The sequence below is a fragment of the Camponotus vicinus genome, unplaced genomic scaffold, assembly GCF_025532165.1.
Source record: "Camponotus vicinus isolate PSW18456_S1 unplaced genomic scaffold, iyCamVici1.0 SCAF_7, whole genome shotgun sequence".
In the NCBI taxonomy this organism is placed as follows: Eukaryota; Metazoa; Arthropoda; class Insecta; order Hymenoptera; family Formicidae; genus Camponotus; species Camponotus vicinus.
In genome coordinates, this window is record NW_028141979.1 from 4014633 (window position 1) to 4029839 (window position 15207).

The window sequence follows — 15207 nt, forward strand, 5'->3', positions numbered from 1 at the left end:
CGTTGATCATATTGACAAGGCGAACGGCCTTTCGCGATCATCGTTGTAGAACATCGTTGGCGGCGAACCCCGAGGAGCTGATGGGCGTTGATAGCCCTCTAAGGGAGGCCTCTCCCAGACCGGAGGTGCGCGTGGTCGCTCCATCCCATCGGCCGGCACCGACGTCCGTCCTAGCGGCAAACGGCGGCCACCATCACCACCATCACGCCGTCTCCACAGCGAACCGCAAATCCGTCAGCATACTGCTGCCCGAGCAAACCAGCGGATGACCCCAGTTGCTGCAGCAGCAGCAGCAGCAACTGCGGCAGCAACAGCTCCAGCAGCAGCACGGCTTCGTACACCGTTGTGACGAGGCTCCGCTCTCGATCTAAGATCCGTCGCTCGTCCACCAGAGGACATTTCCGGAAATGGCTAAGACGACGATGATGACAGGCGAACGCGCGATCGTTCGGGTAATTGGGAATTAATTAATCTCTTGCTCGCGAGTTCGTATCGCGTCTCGAATCGGGTATAATCTCTGCGTACAGCGCACGAGTAAAGCAATCAGCCGTGAACACGGCTGGCTCGTTTGCGAACGAGTGATTGATGACCGGTTAATGTCATATAACATCAAGCAGAGTTTGACTAACTCCTCGTATGTAGTTAGCTTGATCGTTATAGATGCGAGATCTCGAGAGAGAGTTGAACTATGGTCGGCATTAGACCGGGTGAAACAACCGGTTGTCTCTTATCGCTCAAATAACGGCGTTCGTTTGTAAACCGATATAATCGAATCATTACGAATTATCGCTGCTTGTGCGGAGATGATGCCCAGCATTGATCTCGATTGGAAACCGTGCTTAGTGTCTCCACATTTTATTGCTCGATGGCAAATTTTACCGTTAAACCATAAGATAATTGAAAAAATTTGAGAGAATATTATAATCGTAAATTGTGCGTGTGCATGTATGTATGAATATAAGATGGAAATTTTTCTCTATATTGTATATAGTATTCAAGAGAAACGAAAACGACGACGTTGGAGAAATTTTACATTTCCAGACTATGAACCGTACGTGCTTCGATTTACGCTCGTTGTATTATTAGAGCGTTCTTATGCATTATTGATGATCTAGAGAGATTCAACGTGCAGTACTGATCAAAGGTGCTATTAAACATGCACACGTTGATCGTATGAGTCGGTACTTTTACGTTAATTATTTTACAAATTACACACAAGTAAAAAATTATAAATTAATAAGTGCATCGCGGTATAAATGCAAAGTATGATGTAATATGTATAGAAAATTATCAGACTCGTAGATAAAAAGTAATACACGACTACAGGTTTAAGAAAAGTTTTTTAGTTTGCTTGATAAATAAAACAAATTTACGTTAAGAGAACGTATAAAAAATTATAAAAATTGTCAAAGTTTGTATTTTTTATTACTTTGACATTTAATTAAATATTGATATTTTTTTAAATATTAATATTTTTATTGATATGTGCGACGAAATTTATATGCATTTTGCAATAGAAGATATCAAAATTGTTCTAGACAAACTAAGCTATTATATTTTTGTTCGTAAATAGAATTCTCATATCTTTGCAGGCTGCATTATCGATGTGCGTTTTCAATCACGATAAAAAAAGAGATAATTTACGCGGATCGAATTTTTTAAACATTGTTAATCCTTTCGATGTAACGTAACAAAGAAAGAAATAATTTATAAGTTATTTCTTTGCATATGGGCTAATTTTTCCAATTGAAATGTATTAAAGAAATTATCCAACATTAAAAAGTTCAATTATTTGGTTGTTAAATGTTGTATTCTGTGGAAATGTTTGCAAATTAATATTGTACACAAACATGATTCATCTTTCAAGAATTAATTAGAATTTGTAGCATCTTTTTTTCGCGCATCGAAAGAGTTAACGTCTGGCAAAGAAAGACACTCAGCACGGTTTCGCATTAATTAAAAGCCTCAGTTATTCTCGATTCGCGCCGGACGATACGCCCTTCCTACCTACACCGCCAAGAAGAGCAGCAAGCTCTCGCGATCACAGAGATACATCTAATAGCTATATGTCGCAACGGCGTGCGTTTCTGGCCAAAAGTAGTCTTTAAGATATCTTCGCGCGCGATTTTAGCACGTCCCTTTAAAACGGGAAATACGATTCAACGAAGCGAAAGAAGTTGAGACGACTCTGAATTTTTTCCCTTTTGCGAATACACCCTATTTAATTCTCTGACGCTGAAACAGAATCTCATGGATTGTTAAATTTGTCGCAACAATAATCTAGAGTCCCTGAATAATTAGATTTACATTTTGTTACTTTATTTTGCAGTCTAAAAATTTACATAACTACAATTTTTTCTTAGCAATGTAAAATAGGCCTCTGAAAAATATCGAGCGAGAGTGACTAGAGAATTGACTTTAGGCTGACTATTCATATTTCCCTGAGTAGTTCTATATATTTGAGACATCTTAAATATTTCGCTGACTTCAATGTTTCAAGAACTGCCCTTGGTGCTCGAGGGAGGGAATGAAGTTGAAAGGATGAATTATCTTTTCTCTTGCGGCTCCGAATCTCCGATGTCGGTCACGAGATGAATCGATATCGCGAGAGCGGCGCAGATTTCCCTTTTGATTCAGGTAGGTAGATAGGTAACCAAATAGACAAGCCATGCGAATCGTGGTTGGCAGATGTTCAAGCTCGTCTGTAAAGGCCGATGTTCAGCTCAATTTGTGCAGGATCGAAGTGATACTCTTATTTTTAGTCCGGACGGATTATCTCTGGGTCGTTCAGCTGATTCAACGAAAGACACTTATCCGGCGTTCATGCTAGTAAGATAATACGACAGATTTCGATATTAGAAAGATTTTCCGCAATCTGTAGCATGATAATTTATTTTTTTTTATTATTGGCATTTTTTTTTGTAACATTTATCAATCTTTTTTAAATCTACTTTACTTTAAAATTATAGATCTTTATGATTATGTCAGAGAAATTGTTTCATATTTTACTACTGAATATTTGATTTTGTAAAACATCACATATATTCAATTATTTGTTATGTTAAATATTAGTGATGGATTTACAGATATACATGAGAATTATTTATCATAGATTGAAATGTCACTCGTGGATTTACATATACGCTTTTACACGATCAAATAATTTATGTCACTTCCTAAATGACGACTGAAGAGTTAATACATTCCGTGTAAAAATCGGTATCTTCGGGAAAAATTACTCAGAGTATCAAGTAATATCTAGTTGAGTCAGGACAAAACGAGAACTGACAAGACGACTGTAATCCTTGACAATCTATTATAGAGATATTCGTGTTGCGCTAAACCGTGAAAAACACCGAAAGAAAAATTATGGGAAACTGGAGCGAAAAGCAAGGTCGAAATTTAATTCGGTTAAAATGAGTTTAATAAGAAATTGGTTTTTTTTCGAACTGAAAATATTAAAGTAGTACAAGAAGTACAAGAACGCGGAAATCTCTAACATTTTACGGTGATCTTTGTACATATCAAAGTGAACGTTAAACAATAATTTTCAACTCTAAATTTCGCGATAAAATTATTAATTTGTTTATATAAGTTTTGTTTATTTTTAAATTTATATTAGAGTATTAGAGATTTATATTTTATTTAAATTTAAATTAAAGATTGTATTATATATAATATATTATACATTATATATAATATATTTGTATTATATAATACATTATATATAATAACATACATGTGTTATTTCGTTATGTTGCAAATTTATAAATATGAAAAATTAATAGTTTATGAAATAGAGTTAATTTTTATTATTTTTATACAAGATGAAAAAGAGAAAAGAAATATTTATAAAAAGTTAGTATGATATACTAGAGAGTTAAGTATATATTTATAATGTTGTATTGTATATACATATTTGTAATTTTTAAACATCTGAAAATACTCTGTTTATATGTAAAATAAATCCGAATTTAATCCGATTGTTAGATAATGTTTTAGCTGAGAGATTAAGGTCTTTAAATTTTAGTTGGACGAGAAGAGAACAATCCACTGTATGCATGTATCTACTACATGCATATAACGAGATCCGTTTTTGTATATAACAATCTCTTGTTAAATTCCATTTTCATTAACGTTCGCGACAATATGTACAGAGCTCGCTGTTCCATATCGTGAATTCAAATATTGAAATCAATGAATCGCGAAACATTTCACTAAAACGTACATTTTTATTTTAATAAAAAAATCGCAAACTCTCGTTAAAGTCGAAAATATTTGAAATTTTGCATATTAGCCGATATCGTTAATCCTGTCGTTCTCAAACGTCGGCTTTTTTTTCGAAATTCACTCTCTCTTGATCGGATCAAACGTGACAGTCACGCGTGACGCTTTATAAGAGATCATTAATGTCAAAAAAAAAAACTTTATCATCTCGATAATAAACGAAACTCTTCCCACGCGAAAAGAGTCGATGTTTTCGCGAAAAGAAAAATAAAAAGAGAGACAAAATAGCAGGTTATAATGAGTAACATGATTCTTAATACAATATTGGCCACTGATAATTGGATTAAGTGCTTTTGAGGAAATTGACTGAAACTGTATACAAGACCTTTGCGACGCTAATTAACACATATCGCTCTGAAAATTTGCGAAAATTAAAAAAATAGATAATTAAAAAAAATTAGAGCTACAGGAGAAAAACATCATCTCGCTTTAAGCTTGGTAAATCTAAAGAAGTGGGTTTAAGATTACAAAAGATTATAAAATTTTTAGAGGAAAAAGAATAGCAAAAAATCACTTTACAATTATTATACATGTATATCGTGATATGTATAAATGCGCCATTATATAATCGAGAGATTTAATTATTATTTCAGCAAGTAAATTCTAAGCACACATTGCGTAATAAAGAAAACCATCGAATTAGGGTGAAAATGAGTAACAAAAATATACCTTAACGAACGCTAAAGCTTAGAGACAAAATATCAACGTCGAGCGATACGTGTTAAAGGGTGTTTTAATGGGACTCCGCAGAATGGTGCTAACTGGAATAACAAGAAAATTTTCCTTGGTGAATAACTCTTATCGCGCGTAGGAGAAGCGGTGGGTACTAATCGCGTATAGTATATTTAAAGATAAGTCTTTAAGATAACACACTCGTTATGCTCATAATTTTCTGCTTGCTCGACGATTTTCGGTCATCCCGGATTTAAGATTCTCAGGCAGCCGAGAATTTTAAGTAAGACTCTAGTCCTGTAAATACGTAGATAGAGGCGAAGGTATCAGACAAATGGAGGAGCGTATGATGACTTTACGGATGCATGTCACGTTTATGATTGTATCAGGTGGAAAAGCGTATTGTTAACGATCGCAGATGAACGCGCTTTCTGCGAAGCTTATGGCTATACCGGGAAAAAGGAACTAAAAGGACATTGTTAGCTCTTTGAAAGAAATATTTCGTTATAAAAAAAAGCAATATATTCTTTCTTTTAAAGAAAGAATTTTTTATACTGATATAATTATTATTTCATATAAAAAATGAAATCAGAGAAATCGGATCAAGAAAAGTCGAGAAAAAAAATGTTTTTAATTTATTTGAAATATTCTATGTTGTGCATTTTTTTATAAATTCAAGACGATTCAAAGAGTTGACAAAATGGACGTGCGCTTTTATACATGCGTTCATCTTCGAACGAATCAAAGCCACGTGGCGGCGATATAATATCGTTCCTTTGGGATAGCATGATACTGAGACCAACATCAGAGAGGGTTGAATTATAAGCGCCCTTGTTCCTTAAACGTATAGAGGCGAAGATTAATATGGTAGAATTAATGGGCGAGAAACAGCGTATATCGATCATGTCGGAACGCCGGCGGATGAACTTGTGAACTTTCGCCAGTCACGGCTTCGACTTTACGCGAAGCTTTGGAAAGCAAACGGTGCATAATCCGGCGAGCCGTCTAAACCGTGCTCTTGTATTAACGACGTGCTAATTATTCCGCGGGTCTGGATCGAGGATCTCGAGCGACTCCCGTTGATCGAAACCCATTGCGGACATTTTGCCGAGAACTCGGGCATGCACCTGGGTTTCCGAGGATCCGATAATATATCCGACAATATATTTATATTAATTGTAACGGTCTAGTAACGCATACTCTCGTGTATGTAGCTCACTCAATAGCATTTGTTCGTGCTGTCGTAGGGTAATGATTGGATGGAGGAGAAGAGTGTGTGCGAATGATCGCATACAGGCGACTCGACGAATCATCTGACCGCGAGTAGAATCCGCGTTTTCGCTGTTTATCTTGCGGATGGCGTAAATCACGTTTTTCTCTAAGGACCTTTCTCGTAATTTGTACTCTTTCGGGGCACATTCGGCGTTAAACGCAGGACTGTCGCATTTTTAATTCTCATTTCTTAGCTCACGAGCGATCGTACATTGAAAATTGCAAAGCTATTTCAATTGCAATTTAATCTTGCGTTATAATAATATTCATTCTGATCATATTATATCATCAAAGATTTTCAAAACGTGATTTATGCCACTGCCATGTAATAAATGGCCTAAAGCCACGATATGGTAGACAAGGGAAGCGTGTGCCAAAAAGTAGGACAAATCTTTTTTTTGCCGAACAAGACAATTCGTATATTTTTTCTTTTTCTTATGTGTTCCATCTCGTCCTACCGTTCCATTTTTGGCAGGCTAGATATAACACCTGATAGTATAACGATGAAATCACGATTTGAGGGATGACACGATGTTTATTTAAGAATCCCTGCGACACTCAGTATCTTCAAGATGGAATTGTAGAATCAGATGAATTAAATTTGAGAACTTGTGAGAAAGAAGTTTATGTGGCAAGCTTATATGGTGTCGTTAAGAGCAATGTTCTCGCGAAAAGATTTTAATGCAGCAATGGGGACCCAACTTTTCTCTGATAACTTGAGAAAATTAATCTTAACATTCTCCTAATTTCAATTCAATCATAAAATTAAACTCGAGAAAATTGAACACAGATTAATTTTCTCAAAAAAAGTTGGTTAATCATTGTTTCACTAAAGTCTTGGATTATTTTTGCGATGCAGACCAGGCCGAATCGTTCGAGTTCAAGTTTCAATATTCGATTCCGTTTTCGCTCTGGTCTCCTCCAGTCGATCGACTTGTTTTATTCTCGCGAATGGAGATAATTTGAGCGATGTGCGATTCGGACAAATTGCTTCAGCGTTGATGAGGCTCAGAATCGGAAATTAACGCGATTAATCTCGTCGCTCCTCGTTAGTGCATTTTTTCCCGAAAATGGCAGAGAATGTATCCTCATGCCTCGATGATGGCAGATCTTCAGTTAGGTTATATAGAATAAAGATAATTTTCTTTGTTTATTTTTTAGACAAATTGTGATAAGACGCGTAGCCACGTATAAGCCATAAGATTGATTCAAGTGACTATACTATAATTACGATTTTAATTCTCATTTATACGAAGTAGGTCGATAAGCGAGCAAATTTGCGGCATGCGATTTTATAAGTTTCGCGTACAAAATTTTTTCTCTGATTTAAAATGAGGTCAAGACGATATCCTAATTCGTCTTCTTAATTTCAAAGTTTGGTATGAGCGCAAAAGAAATACTACATTTCGTTTTACAAAGCAATTAGTGTTGATTATTTATAATGATTAATAATTTATAATTATAAGATGATTAACATTGTATAAAATTAAATTTAGAAGAAAATAAAATTCAGAAAAGACAAAATACTCATCAGTTATAGTTTATTTATTAGTCAACGTCGATGAATTAATTCTATTATAATCCTTCGAAAATAAATGATTCCGTTTACAGAGATGAAGATTAAGTAATTGTATTTTAGCCTAATTGCATATCCGTGTAAACGAGCTGGTAAACAGATAAACATTTGCTCGCTTACAGGCTTCACGTGAATTAGATGTAAGTGTGCGATTTGTAGACGTGTCAAGGGTCGAGTCCTCTCGGTGGGATTCGAGCGACTCGCGTTCACGATACATTTACGACATACATATATATATACATATATATAGCTAAGACGCAACTTTACTATACATCAGGATGAGTTTTATATAGCTGTTGATTATAAAGAGGCTGATTAAGTTTAGATATCGTTCCAGTGTACTCGATAAATTTGATATAACATAGTTAAAGGTACTCGCGCATACAGTAGACATACGCGTTATTATTATATATTATCATCTCATTACTATTGTACTTTAAGATAAATATATCCGGCGATTTTATCCAGTCTCTTAGATGCGTTCGACGCGATTCTGACGCCGCGACGAATAGAGGATAAGCAGAATGTTTTTAGAAAATAGAATTATTCCTCAACTTTCTGATTATATAATGTGGGTATTCATTCAAATTTACTCGCTCATGAATAAATGGCGTTACTATTTAACAGACTGGAATGTTAACCTTATATCTTACTGCTTATCTTGATAATGAAAAATGAAGAAAGAATAATGGTCACTCATAAAGATATCAGACAAAGCGAAAAAAGAGAAATAGCGTATATATTCTTTGTGATATTTAAAATTATTTAGGATTAAATTTAGCCTTATTATCCTAATAATCGGGGATCAATTTCCGTTTGTAGACAGAGAAAACGCGCGTTGCATTTAAATACATTGATTTTAACAACAGAATTAACAATACTGATTGACATTCCGTTTCCAAAATGAATAATTCAATGGTCGGAAGGTTTGAAATTTCGTCGCAACAGAATGCGGTGAAATCTCTCGAATCTATGCACATAAACCGATCTGCAACTTGTACTGGATGTAACGAAAGTTCGATTTCGCAAAATCGATCGCGGTCTCGCGGTATTTGATGTAACGGGATTCCATCGGGGTCGGTCGCAGCCGGCGCGGTTTTATTTGCGTTTTGTAGCCAACGACGGCAATAAAGGAAAGCAGTTATGGCCTATGTATATGTAGAGACATAAGAAACGAAAATATCAGACATAAACTTCGACTATCACATCTCAAGTACCCCATGTAACTCCCGTTACAGCGCGTTATGAGACCCGAGATCTGATTAGCCTCTATCAAGCCAGAGAAAACCTACTTTTCTCTCGACATCTTTTGTAAAAATAGGAAATTTATTTGATATCGATTTCTAATCGATTCCGTATTTGATGTTGTATAATGCAATAATCAATATTTCGTCGCAAACCGTTGTTTTCTCTGTCGCAGACGGAAGTGCTCTGAGAAAGTTAATTGTGACATAATCGACGGCGTCGCTCTCGCGAGACGAACGCGAACAAAGAGGATACATGTGTGAATCTCCCCGCATTTAAAAATAACGAAGTTTTAAGCAAGATCCATTAACATAGTGAGATCGTTACGGCTAAACATTTATGTCATCGTTATCACTATATGATTACTATCATCATACTCTATCCGCTGTTACTATTACCTACCCCATCATCCGCTCGATAACGAGGTAGTGCGCTCTATACTCGATATTCTGTGTCGATACCTACACCTAATTGTATATTAACATAATGATCACATTGTGTAAAGAGTTGAAATGACAGTCTAATAAAATCGCTCTTCATATCCAGGTCCTTCTACTCGACGACATGTCGTTCCCGACTATTATACGAAAACAAATCAAAGAGAATAATAATCATGCTTAAAAATTAGACGTTTATATTGTTCTTCAATTACTAATTGAATTTTAATGTATCTGAACTTTATTAATAGATTGAGTTTCTTAATCTCTGATTATTCCGCTATAGAAGAGAAAGGTAGAATATTTTTCTTCTTATAAAAAAGAAAAGAAGATTTTAAAGCCTCTTAAATTTTCTTACAGGAGATTATATCAGAGATTACATCAGAGAGAGTAAAAAAGGTTTCTTCTTGCGAGAGAAAATATAAAAGAGTACGAATTATTTTAAAATCAATATCTAATATATTCGATCGTCTTTCTAAAATATCCTAGATGTTCTACATTGGTGATACTTAGAATCGAAAGTCCTCAAAATATGCCATGGCATACCTAGTTCATTTCCCATTTTACATGCGCACTTTCCATGAGAGATAAGATTGCAAATCGGATTTATTCATCGATCATGAGGCATTTCATAAAGTGAAAGCTGATTTATATTTATAAGCATCTATCATAAATTCTGGCAATCAAGCTAACGCCAGAAAACCGTGAAAAATAAAATAAAATTGTTTCTCTCGCAAACTCCTCGTTATCTTAGAATTTACAAAACATAATACATTGTATTTATTCTCGCATACACATATTGCTGCTTATTTGTACATTATTTTATAGAATAAATAAGTATCCTTACATCCGCCTTACGTTCTTTCTGTATATTTAACTAGATAATATATAAGCAGTTTTTTTAATCGCAAATAATCTTGTTTCTAATTATCATCTCCAAACTTGGAATGAAATTGAGGGTAAGAATCGACGCTATTAGATATATAATATTTTCTTTTATTGTCCTTTTATAACATACAATCAACAACGTATTTTTTTCTTCCTTCTTTTTTCCTTGTAACCCATGTACCAGCAATTAATTTTTAAAAGGACATGTTAGACGTCTCTCATAGGAATAATATATAAATAATCAAGTTTATACACACAGTGAGAATACAATTAGATAGCCGAATATACATATTAACGAACTTACAAATAACAGAGCATCCCGTCACATCAACGGGAGGCATTTGGTTATAGATTAATATTATAATAGTTATATATGCGAAAGGGGAGTACAGTGAAGGTTTTATAGAGTAAATGTTGTAACATCGTGAGTGCGTTAGGAGAAGTAAGCGTTACGGATTTACGAAGAGAGTAGATAAAATCGAATATACATATATGTATATTATACGTATCAACATTAGGTACATACTTTTTGTTAATATTTTTCATACATATTATAAATATGCATCACAGATATATCGTTGTTCGTGGAACGAAAGAAAATAAATATGACGACGGAGAATTGGAAAAAATATACTCGGTTGTTCCGAAAATGACGTGCACTAGAAACGAAGAAAGAAGGATTTTGTCTTAAAAATAAATGTTTTGAGATATTTTTCATTTGTAATTATTCGCTTTTAATAAATAAAGTATTCACTGTAAAAATGGCACATTAGTTTAAAAAAATAATTCAATATAATTTTCTTAATTCTAAAAATCAATTCTCTTCTCTTAGCAAAAAGTAAACTATTTAATAAACCATTGTTTATTTTTTCTTGTATTGAACTCTTTAATTTTAAACATTCGTAGAACGAAAGAATTATCTGAAGACCGTACATGTTCCATTTCTTTTGGAATATTTTGCACATTTTATTGCGGACATCTAAGAATAATTAAGAAATGTAAAATTAATATCTCGACGCACTTCGCGGATGAAATTCCTGGTTGATAGATTGCAAAGAACTGCAAAAAAAATAAGTACAATGGTAAGTAAAATGAAAAGAATTCTCATTTGGCACTAACGCGCCGTATAACGAAAAATTTTCTCAAGTAAATATAAAATAGAGAGGGAAAATCATATTAAAATCATATAATAATGTCAATGATTTACTATAATATTACATATCGATTCTAGACTCCGCCGTTTCTTACGTTGCGATTAATATGAACGACAAATGCAAATCGTATTTGCTAGCAACAATTTTAACGAAGGTGTATCATACAACTATACAACTTTGCTATCTTTTTTTCTAGAATATTAATAATAATAATAACGAACGCAGTAACATGGACGCGCTTAGGATTGGACAGTATCTCGAATATATATTGTTTAACGTTATACTTGATATAAATAAAATTATGAAGAAAATGCAGTTTTTTATCTAAAGATTCCGAATAAAATCTTTTTCTTAATATCTTGTAATACGAGTGTAAAAATTTATCGAGTAAAATCTGAAAATAATTTATATTCCGAAATTTAATATATATATCTTTTGTCCAACCCTATGGATAAAATATCACGATCACATATTTGCTTCGTCAGTTTTCGCTAGTTTTGTAATTTCTAACTAATTTGTGATTAATAATTTCTTTGCGATTATCATCTTTTCTCGCATTTGAAAGGCTCGCGATTCATATAATTGGCTTAAATATATATGAATGCATACATATATTAAATATTTGTGTGAAAAAGCTGATTATAATTTTGTGTTGTGAAAATTTGTCGGTTATTTTAACAAAAATATACAAATTACAAATGGTTATTTGTATTATATGAGAATGACTAAAGATTTGTATGTTTTTCTTTCCTGAACTAAATTTCTAAGCAGAATTATAACATTGAACACTTGAAATTACATTTATTGGTGTATCAGCCAATACGTACAGAAAATGTTAGCATGGCAGTATGACGCACATTATTGCAGATAATAATTAAATTGCTTGATAAATCGGTCGTTGCCATTTTAACTTATTATAACGCATTGATATTATAGTGTGACACTACGTAATCGAAAATCTTCCATTATCTTATTTCAACTATGTTTAATAGAAAACTTAAATCGCATTTTTTGCACACGATAATAGATACAATATATAATTCTAATTATAAATATCTTGCAATATGGCATTATACAATTATTTCGGTGGACCGACGTAACGGGAAGTTGAGAAAGGATTAAGAGCGATATTTATTGACTGTTCTTTTTTTCTTTCGTTCCGTAACATAAATTCTTTTTCATATGGTAGTCTTCAGACTATGTTACGGATAACAATCGAACAGTTCTTGCTAATTCTTCGACTATATATTTATATATATGTATTCATATTGGAATGTGTGCGCTACCGAACTTCCTAAAGAGTACTAATATGTATATATATATTCATATCACCGGGTGTGTCTATTACACGTTGGTGATTGCGCGAGGGTAAATTTACAATTTCTCTCGAAACTGCTCTCGATACAACACGCAAACGTCGAATAATAAATCAGATACAACACGCAAACTTCGAATAATAAATCGGATAGGTCCGTTAGCGAATTTTTTGCCTAAATTTTCAATATAAATCCCTGAAAATTTACAAGACAATTATCGTCATTCGTTTAGAGTATAATAAAAGAAAAAAATCTTCGTATATTTAATCGGCGAATATGCGAACTTGCTGTACGGTTCTTGCTTCCCTGTGAATTATAAAATTAAATCTCTACGCGACCAATTGCATCGTAATTTTGATTAACTCTTTCTAATTATTTTATTTCCTTATGATACTGTAGCTTTAATATCTGGGAATTCGGTGTCATTTTTGATAATTTTTTTTTTATAATTTTGTAGATAAAACTTTAATTTACGATTTCATTTCGATATCGCAGATTATAAGATATATTTATTTGTTATCGCGTGTTAATCAAAGAAGATGCAAAATTGATCTCAAAAGATATGTATTTGTGAAAAATGTGCTTGGTTATCTCGTTCGAGTGCAGTTTGTAAATTTCTGCACACTTTGTACTTGGATCACCGCACGAAATAAACGGTGAAACTTTGGCTGTCGCTTTGACATTGAAAATCGTAAATTCTCTCGCGAGTTTCAGGAATCATCGCCTCATTATCGCACATACAATGGCTTTGAAAAATTATATAATTCCTGGATAAAATTACTATCAATAATTCGCAAAATGCAAGGAAATCGGGCAATTTTTCAATTAAATTAATTGCATTTGATTTTGAGTCAATTAAATATTAAAAAAGAATGTATTATTTAGCTATGCAAGCCATTTGTATTCAAATATTCTCTTGTCGGATAAAAAGAATTTTAAGTACTTTAATCAAGAATTTTATCAAGTAAGAAAACTTTGAATATTCAACTCAAATATGCCATTTTCATACGTCACTTGCTATGCGACTCTTCTTGCGAGTAAAATTATTTTTTCGCAAATAAGTAAGTAAATGATGATTTGTGCGACGTAAATTAATCGCGATCGCCGACTTTAAAATCGAGCCAATGTGTCCCATCGTATCGTGATCCAGAGAAATCTTCATAGATTTCGAACTCGCGTTGTGATGAATAACTTTAATCGTAATTCTCAGATTCCTGCTGTACCAGTTTGAAACGACGCGGACTTTTCACGTACATGGAACCGTGTGACCCTTCGAGTGAGAGACGACCCTTTCGTTGAAGGTACGTGGTGATGTAACGAGCGATCAGCGTCTGCGGTCGCATCTGCCATTCTTCTAACACTTCCTTGGGTGCCAGAACCTTTTCAAATCACGAAAGCAATCGATTAGATATATAGCATGATCGATTCAAGGAAACGATAACATTAATTATTTTACTTATAGCATATTAATATATATATAATAAAATCGAAAGACTGTATCGCAATAGTGATATCTTATCTGTCTTTCTTAATCATTTCACTCAAGAAGCGATAACGCGATCTTATTTTCAATGACACACTTCTTCAGTCATTTTTTCTTCAATTAAAAGTCAATTTTTCATACCTGACGAAAATATTTGAGATAGAACAAATCATGTAAAACTCGACGAATAATCAAGAAATGCTTCAATACTAGACTATAAATCGCTTATATAATTCTATAATAATATTATATATAATAATTTTAATCCAATTAGTTTTATATCAAGAATCTTCGCAAGTTTTGCAAAAGGTGCCTTGATGTTCGTGCAGTTTGCACACGAAACTTATATACGCATATATCTAGTTTGTCGCGAAGGGAACTCGATATGTTGAAAATGCATAGATTGGACATACCTGATCGCCTTTGAGTCGATCCAATAGTGTCACGCACACAACGGCGGACTGGATGCCGGCATGATGTGTCAGAGCAGCGAAACAAAGGCTCTCCATTTCGATGTTTACTACGCCGGCTTCCTGTAGCTTGGTGAGATACTCCATCTTGTCGTTCTCCGTAAACTCGCAGAACGCGCCGTCCAAACGACCCTGACCCTCGTAGAAGTCGTTGGAGCACATGGTCTTGCCGATTATGGTATCGTAAGGATCCTCGCGATGGGCCAGGGCTTTAAGATCGCGGGTCAGCTGTCGGTCGAGTTTGGCCGGCCTACGCAGCAGCTTCCCGAGTACCATCTGCAATGTTAAACTTACCACATAATCCTCTTTTTTTTATTATTTTATATAAGAAAGATTCAAAAGATTTGTGTTGAATTATTTGAATTATTAATTTCTTTTTATTTATTATATATGATTTGGAACATTTT

The 15207-nt window shown here is 33.9% G+C and overlaps 2 protein-coding genes across 13 annotated transcripts in view; one reads left to right on the forward strand and one right to left on the reverse strand.

The window, feature by feature from the left end:
• LOC145975136 (uncharacterized) overlaps positions 1-11062 on the forward strand; it is a 64703-nt gene extending 53641 nt beyond the window's left edge. For 6 of the 8 annotated variants that reach the window (XM_083105348.1, XM_083105347.1, XM_083105352.1 and 3 more), the window contains one exon: positions 20-11062. In XM_083105348.1, the coding sequence (XP_082961474.1) occupies positions 20-269 (250 nt within the window). In that variant the 3' untranslated portion in view covers positions 270-11062. The other 2 variants (XM_083105355.1, XM_083105349.1) reach the window with 2 other exon arrangements.
• LOC145975137 (uridine phosphorylase 1) overlaps positions 10470-15207 on the reverse strand; it is a 25175-nt gene continuing 20437 nt past the window's right edge. For all 5 annotated transcript variants that reach the window (XM_083105358.1, XM_083105360.1, XM_083105357.1 and 2 more), the window contains 2 exons: positions 14744-15076; positions 10470-14226 (listed from right to left, as the gene is read on the reverse strand). In XM_083105358.1, coding sequence (XP_082961484.1) covers positions 14041-14226; positions 14744-15076 — 519 coding nt within the window. In that variant the 3' untranslated portion in view covers positions 10470-14040. The remainder of the gene's footprint in view (positions 14227-14743; positions 15077-15207) is intronic.